The sequence below is a fragment of the Thamnophis elegans genome, chromosome Z, assembly GCF_009769535.1.
Source record: "Thamnophis elegans isolate rThaEle1 chromosome Z, rThaEle1.pri, whole genome shotgun sequence".
NCBI lineage: Eukaryota > Metazoa > Chordata > Lepidosauria > Squamata > Colubridae > Thamnophis > Thamnophis elegans.
The window spans coordinates 119,282,591-119,304,448 of NC_045558.1; the positions used below are offsets into that span (position 1 = coordinate 119,282,591).

At 43.9% G+C, this 21,858-nt stretch overlaps 1 protein-coding gene across 1 annotated transcript in view; it reads left to right on the top strand.

Annotated features, from left to right (window-relative positions):
• The first annotated feature begins 11,808 nt into the window (after positions 1–11,808).
• CACNG6 (calcium voltage-gated channel auxiliary subunit gamma 6) overlaps positions 11,809–21,858 on the top strand; it is a 64,450-nt gene continuing 54,400 nt past the window's right edge. Inside the window, exon 1 of the mRNA XM_032234768.1 lies at positions 11,809–12,133. Coding sequence (XP_032090659.1) covers positions 11,809–12,133 — 325 coding nt within the window. The remainder of the gene's footprint in view (positions 12,134–21,858) is intronic.

Here is a 21,858-nt window from a genome sequence, read left to right on the forward strand (position 1 = left end):
CATCCAGTGAGCATTTTTCTTGCTTGCTTTGCTTTGCTTTGCTCCTTCATCCTCTCCCCCTCCCCTCCTTCCTCTCTTTTCCATTCTTCTCCCTCTTCCCGTCTGTCTTTCCTTTCCACCCCCCTCTCTCTCCTCCCCTCCTTTATCCCCTCTTCTCATTCTCTCCCCTCCCTTTCCCCTCCCCTCCCGTTCTTCCTCTCCTTCCCCCTCCTCTCCCTTTCCTTCCCCTCTCAATCCATTCAACCAACCACTTCCTCTGATTCATCCAACCACAGGATCCAAAACCACAATTTTAGTGGAACAGAGGTGAAGGAGTTGGGCTGTGCTCACCAAGGGGCTTTCAGGAAAGGGGTGCACATATTCTTATTACCCAGATCAAAAGAAATTACTCAAAACACCACAGTCCTTTCAAGCGGGCACACTGGGGAGAACCAGAATTGACCCTGGACTACCCAAAAGCAATGCTGTGATTATTTGCTCTGTAGTCGTGGGAAGAAAGGTAATTCTCCTCACACACTAAGTGAAGACCTCTCCTACAGCCTGCTAAGGGATAAGTATAGACAAAGGCCCAGCCCCCACTCCTAAGCCTCCTACAAATGGCTTCCACAGCATAGTGTGCCAAATTTGGGGCTGCAGTGTGGATCAAGAGATTTGTTGTTTCCTCCAGAGGGAAAAGGAAACCCTCTCTTCCACTGCAGTTTAATTAAGGGCTGACAAAAGTTTGTGCCAAACAGTGCTGGAGAACAGTACAAAAAAAAAAAAGGTGGGTGGGTTTGAAAATCTAAATGGACCTACTGCCCCCTAGTGGTTGTCAGAAGTATTTCGAATCCACTAGTTTTGCCATATTTCCTTCCTTTTTATCCTTGACTTTGGCCCAACTCTTTAAGACCGAGCCATAGCTTTTCCTGAGATGAAGCTGCCTCTGGAGAAGAGGGAATCCTTGCTGTATTATAAAATTGTCCCTTGTCCGTATTGAAGTGACATTCTGCCAATTATTAGTCCTGTGGTTTGTCTTGTCCACCCCACAGAGCAGCCTTCCCCAGACATGATCTACGGTAGTTCCCTGGTTGTCAGACGACATCATGGGAGATCTGATGATTCATCACATCTGGAAGAAAGCTGGTTGGAGAAGGCTGCTGCAGTAGAACGGCTGACAGATTTTTCCCAGCGTTATTATCTTCTTTTCTATATCTGGAAGAACTTTAAAACAAAGAAACAGAGATGGTTTATATCTCTGCCCAATCCTACCTACCCCAGAATCAGCTTCCTAGGAAGACTTTTTACATATATGATAAATTTATAAGTGCACAGACACAAATATACGCCTAGAGATATTTATGAAGAGACTATTGAAATTCTTGTGATGTTTCATAGGACTTGGTTAATTAAACTTTTGGTCAGTAGTGAAACACAGGATCTTCCTTACCCTCATATTTCCTTCACTGGTGGATGCTTTCCCTGAATCTGGAAATCCTCACTGCCAACCTTGCATCTCCTTGTTATACAATTGCACCACCCAGAGCTCCCATAAGGACCAATGCAGTGTTTTTCAACCTTGGCAACTTTAAAATACATAGACTTCAACTCCCAGAATTCCCCAGTCAAACCTACTGATTGGAGAATTCTGGGAACTGAAGTCTGTGGAACTTAAAATTGCCAAGATTGAAAAGCACTGCTCTAGTGTATAATTTATATACCACTACCCCATCTTCCACTTAGTGACATTCTCACCCAAAGTTTATTTTGGCTACATCCTGACTACAAAACAAAAGCTGAAAGTTGCTGGTTTATGCCAAGATTATTAAAGCCTATGGCAGTCAGGTGCCAGATAGGTACTATTTTATTTTTATTTTATTTTTATTTTTTATAGTGACCCTAAAACACGGACTCAGGGAAGGTTTCGGTAAATAGATATTAATAAAATGGAGAACTGTAATCTAATATATATGGAAATGGATTGGAAAATGTAAATTAAAAGATGGATCACCAGAATCTTACTTCTTCTTCCATGAATGAGAAGTACTATAGACCAAATGATCCACATTCTGCAATATGTTAAACAAATATTCAAATCAGCGGAAACTACACAGGCAGCCCACGAAGGCTGTTGCAATCTTGCTTAGTTAGTAAGTATTAATTAGAAGCAGTAGAATTCTGACTAAGCAACCTTACTGTCTGGTTGTTCAGTGAATTAGTATCATTCTGGCCACCGAATTTTGCTTTGGAATTCACAGGTTACAGAATTAATAGAAAAGTCCTATTTGTCTTTACTATATTAGCCCTATATCTAATGGGGTCTGTTTCCTAGTAAGAAAGTTTAAGATTGCCACTCTGGGGGTCACTCATGCAGAATTTCAAGCCAGAAGAGAAAGTGATTTAACTCAGCTACTCATCATGACACACTGATTTGAAGAACCAGGTTAGAGATAAATTAGACAAGTTAGAACAATTAATCAATAGAACAATTTGCCTCCAGAAGTTGTGGGTGCTCCAACACTGGAGGATTCTAAAAAGAGATTGGACAACCATTTGTCTGAAATGGGATAGGGCTTCCTGCTCGTGCAGGGAGTTGGATTAGAAGACCTCCAAAGTCCCTTCCAACTCTGTTATTCTATTATGCTGTTAAATTGTCATGGAGAAAAGCTATCTGTGTGGTTGCTTGGAATAAAAAAATAACGTGATGACATATTATCAATCACTTGTCATGAAGAGTAACTAAAACCTTTGAACAATTTATTGTTTGGGTAATAGAAATACAGTTTGCCAAGATGTTCATTAGGGACATGCTTTGTTTTTTCAGTAGCTAATATTATGGGAATCTGAAAAACAGTTAGAAACTGTTTACTGTTTCTTCTAGGCTTTGGAGAAGAAGTATTTTTTTTTCCTCATATGTTTTAATGAAAATGTATTATTCTTTGTTCGGAGCAGGTCTTAGAAAATGTAGAGAAGGGTGAGATTTTTTTCCCATTCTTTTTGTGACAATGATATCATTTGAAACAAAAAACTCTTCAGAAAGAAGGACATTTAAAATGTGGAAAGAGAAAGGGGGACACTATTCGGTGGGAAAGTATCATCTGTTCCAAGTTTTTCTGTATAAAGTGGGTTTCGTATTTTTTTTAAGAAGTGTTCGGAATACAAGAACAGGAACACTGGCAAAAATCCAGTGAGTGTGCTACACAGAGAAACTTATAGCTGAAGGGAAAATCAGAAGAAACATTAACAATGAAAACACTTGTCTGTCTGTCATAATAGCAACAAACAAATGCATGGATTTTTACTGGAATCTACCTTTCAAATAAAGTCCTATGAAAACACTTTTGTGGGTAGATGTTATTGAAGGGAGAGAAAAGCATATCCAAACTGTGGGTGGTAGAAAGTTTTGTGCCTTGAGAATAGATCATTTGGGGGTGGGGCTGTGAAAGAAAGCCAAAGATTTAACACCAGAGTATCCACAAGGTAGGGTCAAAAAAATGTTAAGGTGGGAATTGTAGTGGTATGATTGAAAATCTGTTTTTTTATGTGAACATATAAAACATACAAAACGTTTTGTTTTGTTTTTTAAAATAGTTTTTATTAAACATTTTTACCTTTAAAAACAGAGAAAAAAACAACAAAAAAGAATAAAAACAAGAACAAACATAACAATATAAAATAGTTATACAGCCTTCTGTATCGGCATTCATAGCCTTTGTAGTTCTCCATTCTCCATTGTCTATCGATTTTAATTTCTATAATAGCATAATAACAGTTGTACTAACACTTGTAATAATATTAATTGTTCATATACAAAATGTGAACAACAATTTTATGTGAACATACAAAACAGGTATAACATTGATTACACCTGTTGAGGCTACCTAGTTGAGTTTTTTTGCCCTACAAACACCCCTGCAATGTTCTGACTTTTTTTTTTATGCTAACCTGTCTAGAATGGACCTGGCTAGCAAGATTTGTGCACTTGTCTCACACACATATTATCCAGTTTTATTTTTGCTTCACGCCCTCAGGTGTCTCAAAGCTGGCTCTGTCTTTGCCCGCAAACAAGTCATTATTGGTAAATGTTTCTGGTAGTAGCTGCCATATCAGCTCTGTGTCTTTCCACATTGCATGTTGAACTTGCTGGACTATTTAATCAGTGGTTCCCAATGTGCACCCCACAATTTGAACCTTGTTTAAACCAGGTAAATGGCCTTTTAGGCTTCCTCTGCATGAGTAGAGTTCACTTTTTAAGTAAAATAAGAATTATATGTCATTGGGGTGAGGGGGGCATCAGGTTTTTAAAGATTCTTAGGTGGAGCATGGCCAAAAAAAGTTTGGGAACTAGTGATTTGGAAGGTGTAATGAACCACTTTTTTGATGATTCAAATCATACTACAAGCTGGTTTCTTAGTATTTACCTCCCTACTTCCAATTAATTTATGTCTGGACTTTAGAGCACTATCTGCCTTCCATGAGCTGCCAAATATGATGGATTTCTAAAATTCTAGTGCTGAGGGGCTGCCAGGAAAAGGTGCACATTATTTATATAAGGAGCAGGAAAAAGAAATACAAAAATTAAGTTTTCCATAGGTCCTTCCAAATGAAGGGATCACAAAAGTGACTACATCTGTTGTTTTTTTTAGAGGATCAGATTGTGTATGTGATTACTGCCCCCCTCCACTGATATTTGAAAGAGGAAGAAGAAAATGTTCTCTTTTCTTATTTTCCATAAGATGATTGAGGGGAAGAACTAATATATTTTCTTCTTTTACTTTTTTTATAAATGTGATTGCTTTTAAAGTAATGACAGAAAAAGAAAAATACAAAGGGAACAAAACACAAAGATGCATATACCTTGTCCCCTACATTATTGAAATTCATTTTCAATACTAAGCAAAAATCAAGAACAGAAGGGCACAGCCTCATACTGAAAAGAGAGACATTAAAAAGTAATGTTCAAAAGTATTCTAAAACTATTCCTTCCTATTATCTCTATATACAAAAATGGCTGTGTGTGTGTGTATATATATATTCCAGCATAACTCTGGAACGCCTTGAGCAATTTCAACCAAACTTGGTACACAGATAACTTACTCACTGGGAAAAAATACTGTCAGAGTAAGACACCCATAACACCCCTCTGGGTTTGTGTTCTGTTAAGATACAGTCTGTTGTGCCTTAAAATGGAGTCTATTGTACTGCTGTAAAATGGCTTATACTGTTCAGCGCAGTGGAGTTGCCATGGTAACGGCTTCACAGTACTCCACAAGGGGGCTCCCTCTGGTAAGGGGGGGGGAGGGGAAATCCAACATTAGAAATTACATTTGGCCTGGACATTTTCTCCCTATAAATAAATACCTGGGCAACGCTGGATTATCAACTAGTTTGTTTATATAATTTAGAAGCTACCGAGATCCAAAATGCTGTGGATAGTTTCTATTTTAAAAATAAGAAATCTTTTTTAAAAAATACTCCCCAACTTACAACCCTTCATTTAATGTTTGTTTGAACTTAGAACAGCATTGAAAAAAGCGATTTTTTTTTTCACGTGACCGTTGCAGCCTCCGCATGGCCACATGATCAAAATCCAGATGCTTGGCAACTGGTTCATGTGACCCCCTTTTGCGACCTTCTGACAAGCAAAATCAATGAGGAAGGCAGACTCATTTAACAATCGTGTTACGAATTTAACAACTGCAGTGATTCTGTTCTGTAGGGAGAACGAGGCAGGCAGGAACTGAGGCAAGGCAGGTTGAAGCTAACACAACCTTTATTAACAGTTTAACAAGATAAAATGCAAGGCAAACCTCGAACTGGCAAACAGCAACATTTGACAGCTGACAGCCCTTTTATACCGGAGCTGTCAGATGCTGAACCAATAGAATGGCTGCATTCTCCCTCCAACTGGCTGCTCGCGTCTTGACCAATCAGGAGCCGGCAATGATAGTCAACGGCCTCGTAGCCTCGAGGACTTAACACCCCTCTCCTCCCAGTTAGCATATGCGTAGTCCAGGGATGTACAGTCACTAGAGGCAAGGGAGGCGGGGCCTCACCAGTCTCCTCAGGAAAAGGAAAGAATTTTAAAGATTTTTTTTAAAAAAAATTAAAGCCAAGATAGTTGCTACCAGATTCCAAGTCACAGTGGCTTGGTGTCTGCTTAGTGTTAACCAAAGCAGGAGGCGAGAGAACTCGGGGCCTCCTTTGCATAAGAAATTTTTCACGTTTTAAAAGTTAAGAAAGAGTTAAAAAGCAAAAAATTTCATATGCAAAGGAGGCACTGATTCTCCCGCCTCCTGATCTGGGAGCAGCGAATCATACCTTGTTGTTGCAGTTGAGCACGCTTACGTTGGGCGGGTTATTTCGGAGGGCGCGCTTCAGAGGAGAGAGGAGTGGGGGAGAAGGAGGAGGCTCGCTCTTCCCAGGGTCCAGATTCCCTTCGCTGCAAGCCTTGCCGTCTCTTGCATCCCAAAGGTGGGTGGGTGTGAGAGCTTTGGTGGCCCCAATTCTTCTCTGGGGGGGGTGTCTCCTGGGGCTGCTGGCTAAATAGACTCCCGAGGAGCAACCCCTTCCCTCCTAGTCTCCCTGTGGGTAGCTGGAAATGTCCGCGCATTTCAGCCAGCCATAAAACGCTTAGCCGGGGGTTTCCTTGCAAGAGCCAGGCGGGAGAAGCCCTCGCTTCTTTCTTGTGGAGACGGGCACTTTGCATCGCGGGAGCTGCCAAGCGCCTTTGCTGCAGACCTGGGCGCTTGGCGGCTCCCAAGATGCAAAGTGCCCCGCTGCCCCCGATGCCACGCCATGCCCTTCCGAGTGATACACTGACTTCCCCAGTTCCTGGCCCAGCACCTCCTTGCAGAAGCATCTGCTGCGAGGCAAAGCGGCCCAAGGCTGCAGGAATGCCCCGCCGGGCGAAGGAGGGGCGGTGGCGGCGGCAGTGGCTGCTTTAAGCATTGCCTTGTCTTGCAGCCGGGGCCACTCCGGGCTGCCGGCCACTGGCACGCGCTCCTGCGAGAGCCTCTGCGTGGCACCAGGAGGCTGCAGAGAAGCTTCGCTCCACTTCTCGCTCAGCCTTCCCCCAGAGGCGATCCGGGACTTCCAGCGGCGGAGCTTGGAGAAGCAGCGACTGTAGGCTGGGGCAGCGGGCGGGCGGCGGCATCGGGGGCGGCAGGGCACTTTGCATCGCGGGAGCCGCCAAGTGCCTTTGCTGCAGACCTGTGTGCTTGGCGGCTCCCACGATGCAAATCCCCCACCACCGCTGAGGCCGACCGCTGCCCCGCTGAGCTGCTTCGCCAAAGGCTGGGAAGGAACTCCGCTGGAGCTGGCGAGTCTTTGAAGAGATGCCCAGCTGAGCCTCACCAGGCATAAACCTCACCGCACGTCACTGGCGTAGTCAGCCAAGCACACAGGCCATGTTGGCTCTGGCCCAATTGTCTTAGTTCAGGGTGGCCAAAGGAAGAGAAGCTGGTGGAAAGTCCTGTGGAGCTTCAGGAGACTGCGCGGGAAACTTGATTGCCATGGGACTGACCGGATTTTCAGGTAAGCCTGGCAACGTTAACGCATCGGTGGAGGGTGTTGCGTGTGATTCTGGTTGCGCTGGAGCAGCCTCTGCCGATATTAGTTCCCCGGGACAGGATTGGGCCTGCACCAGGTGCTGGTCTGCTGCGCTGGTGACTTGCTGTCTGATCTGGCTGATGTGTCGCAACCCACAATGGGTATTGGCTACCCTTGATAATCTCTGAGGTGAAGTGGGCACTGTCTGAGTTGAGCTTTGGTCAGGCTGGGCACTATCCGTTTGATAGTAGCCCAAGAGAACAGAGATTTGGAAGAGCCAGTGTCCACTTCCATCTTGCAGGGTTCTCCCTCTATGTGCACGGTCAGGTATATCTTATGGGTAGCCTTGGTATGGGAAGCATGGCTGATAGCCCATTCAGAGTGCGGCTGGTCACCTGCGATGGCAAAGCAGTCTTCGCGGTGTTTGGGGAGTCTTTTTGTAAATTGTTTAGACAAGGTGCGTTCTAGAGGTGGTTGAGATTGTCATAGCCGCTCTGCAGACCTTGGCTAAATGTCCTTTCCTGTCACACCGACAGCATATTGCGGCTTTGAACCTGCAGACTGACCTTGCATGGTTCCCGCCACAACTCAGGCAGCCCACCTGAGGTAAAAAATCAGCCTAAGTCCATTTTTTCCTGGTGGCCAGTTTGAGGCGGCTAATCTCTTCTTCCTCGTCACAGAAGTCTTCTTCGTTATCTTCTTCGTGATGGACAGCATGGCCCCTGCTGGCATGGGTGGCCAGTGGCAGAAATCTCTGCATTTCTGCGGTGGAGTTGTCTGACATTTCATATGCCGTGGCTTCATCCACGGCTGCCTGAAGGCTCAACTCTTTTCATGCCAGCAAGTCTGAGGTCTTTGATACCACAAACCAGCTGTTCTAACAAGGCATCGTCCAGTACAGGAAAGTCACAGTGCAGGGCCACTGTTCTGAGGGAAGCCATGTATTCGCTCACAGATTCCCCTTCTTTCTGGGTTCTCTGCCTAAAAGCATAATGTCAGGCTTTGCGCGAGGGAGTTGGAGAGTAATGATTTTTAAGTTTCTCCAAAAGAGTCTCCCAAGGCATTGAATGGACGGATTGAGGTGCTCCAAACATCTCGTGGTCACATGAGCTGAGAAAATATCCTCTATTACGGCCACTGGACAAACCGGTGAAGTCATTTGCCTCCAGGAAACACTCAAACCGCTCAAGGAAGGCGTCCCATGTTTCAGTGGCCGGGCTGAATGCCTTGAATGCCACTAGACTAGCCATCCTTAGAAAGACGGAAACTGAGGAGTTAGCCTTGGGGCGATGTCTCGTTGCCTGTGACTTGAGGCAGCTCTTATTAGTGACTTCGCTTTTCCTCAGTTCTGATCTCATCTTTGTCGCCAGTAGGGAGAACGAGGCAGGCAGGAACTGAGGCAAAGCAGGTTGAAGCTAACACAATCTTTATTAACAGTTTAACAAGGCAAAATGCAAGGAAACCTCGAACCGGCAAACAGCAACATTTGACAGACAGCCCTTTTATACCGGAGCTGTCAGACGCTGAACCAATAGAATGGCTGCATTCTCCTGTCAGCTGGCTGCTTGCGTCTTGACCAATCAGGAGCTGGGAATGATAGTCAATGGTGTCGTAGCCTCAAGGACTTAACAGATTCACTTAGCAAATGTGGCAGGAAAGGTCATAAAACGGGGCAAGACTCATTTAACAACTGTCTCGCTTAGCAATGGAAATTTTGGTCTCAACTGTGGTCGTAAGTCAAGGACGACCTGCAAAGAAACAGATAAAGTGGAGAAAATAGAAAACCAATAACAAACTGTGGTTATGTATTAAATCTTGGTATATTTTATGATGAAGGTCGTTTAAACAATTATAGTCAAATGAAAATGGAGGTGTGGTGGTGGTGATGATGATGGTAACATGTATAAATATCTGAGTTAAAATATGAATTATAGCTTGATGACTGTGGAAGAGATGCACGAAAACCTTTTGTAACCAACTGATACACTTTCTACAGTATGTAAATAAGGAAGATTTTATGTGTTGTGTTTGTTTTGAAAATTAAAAAAAAAATATTTTAAAAAAAGAAAACCAATAACAATGAAAATAAGAGCAAGGCCTCAAGGGAACAGCCAGGCTTTCAAAAACACCTTCAAGGTGGGAGCGATACCTGTAGTATAGATGTGGCAACAGAGATGCCACAAGATGTGGCATATTTCCAGGATCCCAGAGGACATGCTGTTTAATCAGGGGGACAGAGACATTTGGGGCACAAATGTTTGAGTGTTGAGGGTGGCGGAGTCAGGAGATGAAGAGTATATCAAGACTGGAGAAATATTTCACCTACAGGTAGTCCTCGACTTACCACAATTGGGCCCAAAGTTTCTGTGGCTAGGTGAGACATTTGTTAAATGTGTTTTGCTCCATTTTACGACCTTTCTTGCCACAGTTGTTCAGTGGATCATTGCAGTTGTTAAGTTAGTAACACAGTTGTTAAGTGAATCTGGCTTCCCCATTGACTTTGCTTGTCAGAAGGCCCCAAAAGGGGATCACATGACCTCAGGATACTGTAACTGTCATAAATATGAACCAATTGCCATGCGTCCAAATTTTGAACACATGACAATGGGATGCTGCAACGGTCGTAAGTGTGAAAAATGGTCCTGTCATTTTTTTCAGTGCCGTGGTAACTTTGAATGGCCAATAAGTGAACTGTTATAAATAAAGGCCCACCTGTACTTCACTGTGGCCATTATTATAACTCTGTAATCATCTCCACAGAATTATAGGAGGGAACAGAAACAGAGAATAATAGTCAATATACCTTAAAGACTCAAGGACTCACTCTCCAAATACAGGTAGTCTTCAACTTATGACCAAAATTAGGACCAGAATTTCTATTGCTAAGCCAGGCAGTTGTTAAGTGAATTGCAGTTGATTTTACCTCCTTTTTTTTGCCAAAGTTGTTAAGCAATTCACTGCAGTTGCTAAGTGAATCATGCAGTCATTAAACATATCTGACTTCCCCTCATTTGCTTGCTGGAAGCCAGCTGAGAGGGTGATCACATGACACTGGAGGGCTGCTACTATTGCAAATTTGTTTGTTTGTTTAACTTTTATGCCACCATTTCACCAGGGCAACTCCAGAGACGGATCAATCACCCACATTTTGATCATGTGACCATGGGATGCTGTAATGGTTATAAGTGCGAGGAGTGGCTGTGAGTTACTTTCTTCAGAGCTAAGGTAATTTTGAAGAGTAACCAAAGAAATGGTTGTAAGTCAAGGACTACCTGTATCCTGAGAAAACAATACTCTAAACAAGGAATTACCAAGGAGAAAACAAAGCCCCCACCAACACTGGCAAGCTACCGTATATAAAAAGGGAGCAAGCCCCACACTCACTACAATTGATGATGTTACCTAGTTAGGTAATGAAACATCTGCAGGCAAACAACCAAGTTCAGACAGTACCAGGAACTCCACAAAATGTGACTATTTTAAAGGCAACACTCACAACTGAGTGCCACATCAGGAGATGCAAGCACCCTACTCTGAAAATAAATCAATGCTTTCTCCAGCAGACATCCAAATTCTTTGTAGGACTTGAAAATAATAAACCACACCAGCACAATAATTCATTGCCTCAAGTCAAACCCCACCAAGCACATGCATGATGGGGAAAACAAAAGGATTTGAAACGTTTACCCATGATAAACAGTCGGCACATTGAGAAGATTTCCAGGGCTATTGGAAGCCAACCAAGTTCCAAAGAGTGGAGGGACAAAGGAAAGTGCCTTGAGCCTCTTCCATGCCTAACAGGGGGCGCTGTGGGAGTGGGCGGCTGGCGCAAGAGGGCCTCCCCCATTCTTGAAAGGATCCAATTTAAGTGTCTTGCTTTTTTAAGAGCACCATACCCCTGCACACAAACACATCCAGACTGTCTATGAACCTCACAGCTTAAAATAACCCTCGCTGCATGGATGGTGGCTGAGAAACAGTAACAGGTGCTCTGTAGGCTTGCCAAGGCACCAGGGTGGCTGAGGTAGCTGCTATGCTCACTGCCAAGTTGGGGGCACTGCCTCGAAAAGACAGGGGTGCAGGGAGAGCGCTCAACAACTTTTTAGCACTGCTTGCAGTGTGTTGACCTAGATAAAACTCAGAAAAAGCTGGGCAACGGACCCAGGCACAAAACCTGGCCCAGAGCTTGGGTGTTTTAACAGGCAGCGGACAAACTAGCTTTTATTTTTTCCCCCTGGCAAAATAGATTCCCTAAACCAGCAGGGATCAGGAAAAGGGGATATGATGTGGCCCAACTTTTTCCTTCAGGACCGGGAGGAGCGCCTAGCTATGCGCAGGCGGGGGGAGACCCAACGGCAGAAAATTATGACGGACGAGCAGGAAGGCAAGATCAAGCTGGCATTCTTTGTGGCCATCGTGGGGATGACCCTGACGGTGTTGGCGGTAGGCACAGAATTCTGGGTGGAACTCAACACCTACAAACAGAACCACTCTGCCATCTGCGAGGCCGCCCACTTCGGCTTGTGGAAATTCTGCTACAAGAAACTCTGGGTCTACGATGTGGGAGAAGAGAGAGACACCTGCGGGCCTGCGGAGCTGCCTGGCGGTAAGCTTGTTTTGAATTCCCTTCCTAGTTGCTCTTCTTCTCTTTTGCTAAGTTTCAGCAGTTCTTTGAAAGTTGTTCTCCAACTCTGTTTGGACTAGTCAACTTTGCAGGCTTCTCCAGTGTCTTCTTCTGGTCTTCTTCTCCTTCCATGTCCCGTTGCTGCTCCTTCGTATGAACAGTTTTGTTATTGCAAGGAGTTTGTCCCCTGTGTTCCAGGAAATGCTCCTGGAGGTGAGATGGATGAGGCCAGCCCTGAAGAAGACAGATGAGATTGTTGCCCTTCTCACCTCCCCAGAAAACTCAACTCAACTTTCCACACACATTCTGTCTCTCTCTCTTACACACACACATGTATGTAATTGAAAAGACTTTGTGTTTCTACTTTGTTCCAGGAAGTGGGAAGGATGAGGTCAGCAGTAGACAGATGAGATATCTCTCTTGCTCACCTCTCAACTCAACTTCCCACACATGTTCTTTCTGTCTCACATACACACAAACACACACAGAGAGAAAGATATGTAATCGGGAAGACTTTATACTTGTACTTGTGTTGCAGGAGATGTGGCTGGGGTTGGGATGAGGCCAACGTTAGACAGATGAGACCAATGTCTGGCTCATCTCTCCACAAAAGCCAATCCAACTTTCCACACACATTCTTTCTATCTCACGTATATACACATGTGTACACATGTAATTGGAAAGACTTTGCACCTCTATAGCCATTCACCATCCACTCCATCACCAGTGGATTCCTCTTAGCCAGCCAAACAGCTGCTGCTCCTGAGTGCTTTCTTCCTCATTAACTATTATGCCACCTGGCAATTTATGAAGATGTTGCTGCCACTCATGGGGAGAATCTTGCAGCTGAAGGGAAATGTGTGCGGGGGAAGGGACTTTGCTGAAGCTTTTCACATGCAGTTGTGGGCACTGATGTCACACAAATTTCCTTATAGAGTGTTTACATGGAAGCATAATAAAATCATAAGGTCCATGGCACAGGCAAGGTAATGGTGGCAATTTGAAGATGAGGTTTTAGCAGCCATCAGTAAATCTGGGACTCTTCTCCTTAATGAAATGGAATAACTGCGGGGCTTACTAAATTACACTTTTCAGCAGTTCCAGCTAGCAAGACCAGTGGAGAAGGGCGTTGTTGCAGTCATGTCTTGACAGTAATGCTAATATTCCTGCTTAGACATATTCACTCTGCTCTTTTATTCACAAAACCAAACTGATACACAGCATCTGCCTCTCTTCTCTTTCTCCCCTTCCGTTCCACATATACCAAGACTGCTTATAATTGAGGCTTGTGATTTCAGGCTTGGCGTCTTTTTACAAGGATAGGCAAAGAACTTGCTGGGAAGAATTGCTGAAGTATTTATTCCCTTCGGCTAATGATGGGTGACTAAGGCCCTACTAGCACATTTTTCAGATTCTGGTTTCTGTAAGCACTTTCCCTCTTTGGATGTAGAATTGTCTTAACAATAGCCTTCTGCACCCAGGTGGATTCCCATCCTTTTGCATTGTAGTCAGTTGCCCTGTTGCCTGGAGGATTATAGGAGTTGATATCCCAACACATCTAGAGGCCACCAAATCAATAAAAATGATTGTTTAAATTAGGACAGCATCAGTTCATAAGTGTCTAAATTCAGAGCCCTTGTAGGGTCCTAGAACGTAAATCTTCCTAATTAGCACATTTTTCTTTGATCCCATCCATCATTTCCCCCCAACCTTTATCATAGACAAAGGAGTCCCTGCAAATGTTATTTGGCTAGTCATTGCGAGCTATGGGGGTGGGAGGCATTCTTATCTCCATTTCAAGGCCATTGAGCCAGCGCTGTCTGAAGACGTTTCCATGGTCATGTGGCCAACATCATGTCGTGGAGGGCTGATACCTTCCCACCAAAGTGGTGCTAAGCCCTCGACTTGCGATCAGTCCTAAGTCCTCGACTTACGATTGACAGTCAACAAAAGCTTAGCCGTGCCTGATTGGCTAAGGCGGGGCTAGCTAAGCGCGGGCTGTCTGCTTTGTTTTCATTGGTCGCCCTGCTTGACAGCTCCGGTATAAATAGCTGTCAAGCAGGCCGAGGTGCTAAATCTTGTATATAGTTATCTGTTGTCTGGTTCTGTTAAAATAAACGCTATTCTACTTACCTCAGCCGTCTCACATCTCCTCAATCAGTCCAGGATTTAATACTGGCGACGAAGGTGGGATGCTGAAGGTTCCAGCATGAGTAGCTACGGAAGAAGGAAAATTGATTAATTTCCTCTTCGTACAAATTTTTTTTTTACCTCAGCGCGATTCTTCTTGCTATAGCTTCACTGCCTCCATTCGCGCCCTTCGGCTCGGCCAACTAATCTTGGGCCAGTTTCCTTGAATGCTTTGAGTGTTTCCTCATTGCTAACAACTACCACCAGCTGCCTTTGGACCGAAAATGCAGTTACTTCCTCAGCTCGTGTGGACCCGAAATGTTCAACACTGCCAGGGCTCTTGCTTCACCTTGGCGGTTTATGAGTTGAACTGGGAAACACTCATCGGCAAACTAAAAAACCACTACGCACCGACTCCATCCCTTATAGCCCGCCGGTACGCTTTCTGTCAGTGCGTAGACACTATAAGCCAATTCTTACAGTGTCTCTGAACGGCGGCTATACAGTGCGAATTCATTGACCTCGATGACACGCTGGTCGAGCAATTCGTCTGTGGGGTCCGTGATGTCTGCCTCAAGCAGAGGTTGCTAGCCCAAGCAGACATCACCTTTCAAAAGGCAATGGAAGAAGCCAGAGCCGCCGAGTTGTCAGAAAAATCTACGGCAGAAATACAACAGTGCCAACATCTAATCACACCATCTCAAAGAACCTGCCTCATAGATGAACTAGCTCTCTTAGATGATCTGGAGGACCTAGAGGCTGCCTCCGCCGGCTGCAAAACGTTCCACGGTGGCTGCCTGTTTGGGTTGCAGCGGCAATCACACTCATTCTGCCTGCCCATTTAAAGCAGCCACTTGCTGCTGCTGTTCTAAGAAAGGCCACCTCGTTCATGTATGCCGCACTACCCTACCACCGGTGCCTCAAGCTGACTACTGCCCGGCTCCAAGCCGACAGCAACACCGACAGCAGACCCAGAGGGACGACTGCTACACAATCACCATGAACCCACGTCTCTGCTGCATCGGTCAGCAAAGCTTTGGCTGACACAAAAAAAATCATGATTTCCCTGCTCATCGAAGGGGCTCCTTGCGTCATGGAGGTGGACTTGGGGTCCTCCTGCTCCCTTTTGTCCTGGGGCGCCCTCTCCAAGATGTGCCCTGCCATCTCATGCAGCCAGCTGACGCCTGCAGATACAACTTTAAAAGACTACCAGGGGACTCAAATTCCTACCCTGGGCAGCTATGCTGTTTGGGTGGACTATGGGGATTTCCACAGGAAGCTCCCCATCCTGGTAGTCGGGAAGCCCCTGCCAGCTCTATTGGGACTTGACTGGTTACCTTTGTTGGGCCTGTCCCTCATGGGAGTCCATCAAACATCTACCATACCAACTACCCTTGAAGACATCATCTCTGAGTTCGCTATCTTTGACAGCACTTTAGGTGAATATAAGAGTTCCCCTATTTCTTTAAACTTAGACCCCCCAGGTTGCCCCTATTAGGCTCAGGGCTCACAGGGTGCCATTTGCCTTGAGGCCGAAGGTTGATGCTGAATGGGAGACTCCAATAGCGGTCCCCATTAAGGCCAATGGGTTTATCAGGATCTGCGCCGACTATAAGTCGATCATCAACTTTGCCCTCCAGGCAAATCCATATCCAGTTACAGTTGTGCAGCACCTGCTCCAATCTTTAGGGCAGGGCTGCATATTTGCCAAACTGGATATGGTACAGGCCTATCAGCAGCTCCCGGTGGATGAGGAGGTCGCCACTGCCCAGATCATCATCACCCACCATGGGGCTTTCCGCTGCCGCTGGTTACAATTTGGCATCTCCATTGCCACAGGGATCTTCCAGAGTCTCATGGAGCGATAGCTCCAAAGGCTCCCAGGCATGGTTCCCTACTTCAATGATGTCCTGATCGCTGCCCACAGTTGATCAGGGCTCATCAAAGTCCTTAGGAAGGTCCTCAATCGTTTCAGGGGCGCGGGCTTAAAATTGAACCGCAGCAAATGTTCCTTTGCTGTGCCTAGGGTGGAATTCCTGGGTTTCCTTGTGGGCGCCCAGGGCATCAACCCCACTCCCTCTAAAGTAGCAGCCGTCAGGAACACCCCCACTCCTACCTCTAAGGCAGAGCTGCAGATGTTCCTTGGTCTTTTAAATTTCTATGCGCCATTTCTTCTGCACAAGGCATCACTTGCCGAGCCGCTGCATTGGTTGCTTGACCAATCTGCGGCTTGGTGTTGGGCCAGCTGCAAGGCGCATGTGTTCACGGTTGTCAAAGCCATGCTTACGTCAGCGGCTGTCTTAGTCCAATACAGTGACAAGCTGCCGCTGACATTAGCATGTGATGCCTCCCCTTTTGGTGTGAGGGCAGTTCTGAGCCATGTCCTCCCCAATGGCTCAGAAGCCCTCATAGCTTTTTATTCCCTGACACTCTCCTCTGCCGAGAGGAACTACAGCCAGATTGACAAGGAGTCTCTGGCTGCTGTGTCTGGGATTAAAAAGTTCCACAATTATCTCTACACACGGCTTTTTACTCTGTACACAGACCACAAGCCTCTCCTTGGACTCTCGTGGATTTAATAAGTGGCACCTATTTATCTATTCGCACTTGTATGTTCTTGAACTGCTAGGTTCTCAGGAGCTAAGGCAAACACAGGGGATCACCCTGTCACATGGCGCTTGGGCCTCGAACCTGAGCTCCAGCTTTCCAGCCAACAAACCCAGCGTCATAACCGCAGAGCCATCATGCTACCCCTCAACTTTTATCATGCAGAGCAATGGTCGGATTCAAATGATTTAACAATTGGTTCTCTGCCCTAATGATTTCTTCCAACAACCAGTTCACCAAACTTTTCAGAAACTTAACAACTTGTTCTCCCAAAGTGGTGCAAACTGGCTGAATCCCACCATTGACACAGAGTCTTTTTTTATTCCATCATCGGTCTTGTGACATGCCCTAAGTATTTTACTTGCTGATTACTACCTTGAGCAAGTAATCACGCTTTGTTTAATTCAGGATTGATTGGTGGGGATCCTCCTTTCGGTCACTCTGTTCTTCACAATCAGCAGCATCTCTGTGGTCATGTAAACAAAATTCAGAGGCTTGGCAATGACTCGTGTTTATGATGGTTGCAGTGTCCTGGGATCATGTGATCACCTTCGGCGACCTTCTGATGAATAAAGTCAATGGAGAAGCCAGATTCACTTAACAACTGTGTTACTAACTTAACAACTGCATGAGGAATTTGGGTTGCAAGTAAAAAAGAAAGTATAGCAATTAAAGTAGTGAAGTGGGCAAGAGACAATGGATAGATGATTCTTGTTTTGATTTCCTTTTCCCTTTTTTTTTTTAAAGCACAGCAATTAAAGTATTGAAGCGGGCAATAGATGATGGATGGATGATTTCTCTTTTTGGTTGTTGTTCTGATTTCCTTCTCTCTCTCTCTCTCTCTCTCTCTCCCTCTCTCTCTCTCCCTCTCTCTCTCTCTCTCTCTCTTCTTATTTTTTAGATAGGGGACATGATTAGAAGTGATAGGAAAGAAAGAAAAAATTGTTTACTAAAGGGTGACATGATTAAAAGCTAGAATAAGTGATAGAAATAAGAGAAGGGGGAATATTAATGTATACATTTTTATGTAACAAAATGAAAGTAATAACAAGAAAATGTGGAATGATTGAACAATGATAGACTGCAACCTAATATAAATGTGTATTATTATTAGAAATATGTAAGTTGAGTGAATGTAATAATTATGATTAACTTTATTAGTTTTATTTATATTAGAATGTATGACACCCAAGTGCTACACTTTTCACACATTGATTTGAGATATTTATAAAAAAAAAATAAAAAAATAAAAAACTTTAAAAAACAACAACTGAATGATTCACTTAACAACTTTGGCAGGGAAAGTTGTAAAATAGGGCAACATTTACTTAATAACTGTCTTGCTTAACAATGGAAATTTTGGGCTCAATTGTGGTCCTAAGTCAGGGACTACTTATATTGTTTTCTTTATTCACTTTTTCTTTTTATTAAATAACCTAAAATCAGAGAGTTGAAAGGGCCCTTCTAGTCCAACTTCCCACCCAGGGAAGGAAACCTCATTTCATCCTAGACAAATGGCTGTCGAACCTTTACATGAAACCATCTAGTACCGTGATGGCGAACCTGTGGCACGTGTGTAGCCATATCTGAGGGCACATGAGGTGTTGCCCTATGTCAGCCCCCTGGAGGGTGGGTGAGGCCATTTACAAACTCCCCCCAGCTTTAGGAAAGCCTCCGGAGCCTGGGAAGGGCGAAAAACAGCCCAACAGGCAAACCAGAAGTTCATTTCCAAATTTCTGGTAGGCCCGTTGGTCCTGTTTTTCACCATCCACGGGCTTCAGGAGGCTTTCCTGAAGCCTGGGGAGAGCGAAAAATGCCCCAATGGGCCTACCGGAAGTCTGAAAGCTTCAGTGAGACCTGCGTGCATGCGTGAAGGGAAGTGCAAGCAGGTTGTGCGTGCATATGTGCGGGGGGGGCATTTCATTAGGGGTGTGGGCACGCACACATGCACGCCTTTTTGGCACCCAAGCAGAAAAACATTCGCCCTCACTGATCTAGTAATAAAATATCCAATTATAGCAATCCTTCTCTTTAATAATTTTGCTTAACCTTGTTATTGTCTATATTTCTAAGCTTAAATTCTATTTTTCTATTCCAGCAAACTGTCCTCCTTTATTCTATTCTTGGACCCACAAAAATAAAATCGTCTATCATTTATTTATTCATTAAGCCTGCAGGTTGACATGATCTTGATCATGAGCTCATTAAGAGCTCATCTACATTTTCCTTACCTCCAGCTAAGAAATTGATATCATCTGTGTATTTCAAATCATTGTTTTCACCTTCACATTTTAACTACTGCTGTCATCATTTCCATTCGCTGTATGTTCTGGGAATATATATCTATATTATATTTCATATTCTATTCTATTTCTCTGAAATCTGTTCTTATATCTCCTCCCCCCCCCCTTCCTCCTCCTCTTCTTCCCTTTTCTCCTTCTTCCTAAAGACTCCTTAGAAGAATCACTTTGTTATCTTTAGCCTTCAATTCAATGGGGGGAAAATTCCACCTCTTTTTTGTATTTTCTCCTTTCCTTTATTATCATTCTCATGTTAGCTTGAAATTTGTCTCCCCATTTATGGCTCCTTACTTGGGGGGGGGGATTAATACTTTGCTATGTGAGAAATTAGGGCAGTGATTCAGTAATTTGCACATTTTCTTGCATGTCTTCTTCAGCGTAGGCATATACAGTGATCTTTCCTAATTTTTAGGTCACACAATTTCATTTCATATTCACTGATATATTCATTGACATGCAATTATGAGCACTTTAATTGCCTCTTTTTCACCAGCTTTATACGGCTTCATTGATATTTCCTCTGGTGCTCTCCTGTTTGACAGGTGGCCTATTATCTTCAGTACTTCATTTTCTAGTGGAGTTGGATTTTGAATATATGATTTTTCTATATATATATTATATTTGAGAATATAATATTTCTATCATTCTACAATGATAAAGGGTTTTAGTGTAGTCCTTCTTCCCGGAGTTTGCCTATATACGATTATTTCTGTTGATGCCTCTTGTGTATTTCTAGCTCAATTGTAAATGTCTCTGTAGTTTCTCTGCTCCCTTAAAAAGTTATTTGTTTCTTATATTTATGTGCTATATGTGTTGATAATTTGGCTGATACCTTTTCCATTGTCCTTTCTAGCTAGATCTTTAAGAAATTCATACAAGCATCTGCACTCACAGAAATTGACATTGTTTGGCATTAAAAGTGATTAAAAAAAATTCTGGCAATGATAAAACAGGTATCTGATAGCTGGATTAAGAAATAGAGACCGTGTGGGAAGGAAGTTTTAGTCAGAGGCATGATATTTTTGGGCGTAAAAGCAGTAGTGGGATTCAGCCAGTTTGCACCTATTCGGGAGAACCGTTAACTTTATGAGCAGTTGGGAGAACCGGTTGTTGGAAGAAATCTCATTTTGTCTTTTTCCACTTTACAGGGCTAATCCTGTAAGGAAGGCAGGAAGGAAACATTCTGGTGTTGTTTCTAGCCTAATCTTTATTGCCCTGCTTACAGAAACTGCCTCTCCAGGTAACCCTTATCCCATTGTAACAGCTAAGGCGAAGCGCCCATCGACGTGAGTGACTGAGTTGGTCACGCCCACCCAGTCACATGACCACTGAGCCCCCCCTACCCAGCTGGCCGTAAGGGCAGAGAAACAATTGTTAAATTATTTGAATCCCACCACTGAGTAAAAGAGCCAGGATATATATAGAGGTAGTCCTCAACTTATGATCACAATAGAGCCCCAAATTTCTATTGCTAAGTGAGACAATTGTAAGTTTTGACCCATTTTACGATCTTTCTTGCCACAGTTGTTAAGTGAGTGACTGCAGTTATTAAGTTAATAACACTGTTGTTAAGTGAAACTGGCCTCCCCATTGAGTTTGCTTGTCAGAAGGTCACATGACCCTGGGACACTACAACCGTTGTAAATATGAGCCAGTTGTAACTTGGAATGGTAACTAAATAAACTGTTATAAGTTAAGGAACACACACACACATATATATGTTGCATTTGTGCTGATAAATAAATAAAAGACTAGCATAGATCTAATTCAAGCTATTTAGCTCTCATCAGCTAGCCATACCCATACTGGGATTTGAACCTGGGCTGTTTTTACATGTTAGGCAGTTGTATTAACCACTAAGCCACAAGCTTATTTAGACATACCAGGTACTTTGACATAACACTTACTTATTTCCTTGGCTCAGCTGATAAGGGAGGAGAGCTTGTGGCTTCGAAAAGCCACAAGATGTGAAGACTCTGGAAAGAGTGCAAAGAAGAGCAACAAAGATGATTAGGGGACTGGAGACTAAAACATATGAAGAACGGTTGCAGGAACTGGGTATGTCTAGTTTAATAGAAAGAAGGACTAGGGGAGACATGATAGCAGTGTTCCAATATCTCAGGGGTTGCCACAAAGAAAAGGGAGTCAAATTATTCTCCAAGGCACCAGAGTGTAGAACAAGAAGCAATGGGTGGAAACTAATCAAGGAGAGAAGCAACTTAGAACTGAGGAGAAATTTCCTGACAGTTAGAACAATTAATCAGTGGAACAGCTTGCCTCCAGAAATTGTGTGAATGCTCCAACACTGCAAGTCTTTAAGAAGATGTTGGATAGCCATCTGTCTGAAACGGTATAGGGTTTCCTGCCTAGGAAGGGGTTGGACTAGAAGGCCTCCAAGGTCCCTTCCAACTCTGCTATTGTATTGTATTGGTTTGGTGGCATTTAAATGACCAAAAATATGCTGTGAAAGCCATTATTTTGGAATTGAATGCAGTGAGATTCAAACCATGCATTAAATCTCCCCCAAAAAATTATGGCTTTGTGTAATGTGTTAACCAGGTCAGAGGGTTATTCTAGACAAGTAACCAACAAAATAGTAACTCAAAGACAGAAATTTGCAACCATAATTTGCTTCCAAACCATTTGTGTCCCTTAACCCTAGAAAGCTTG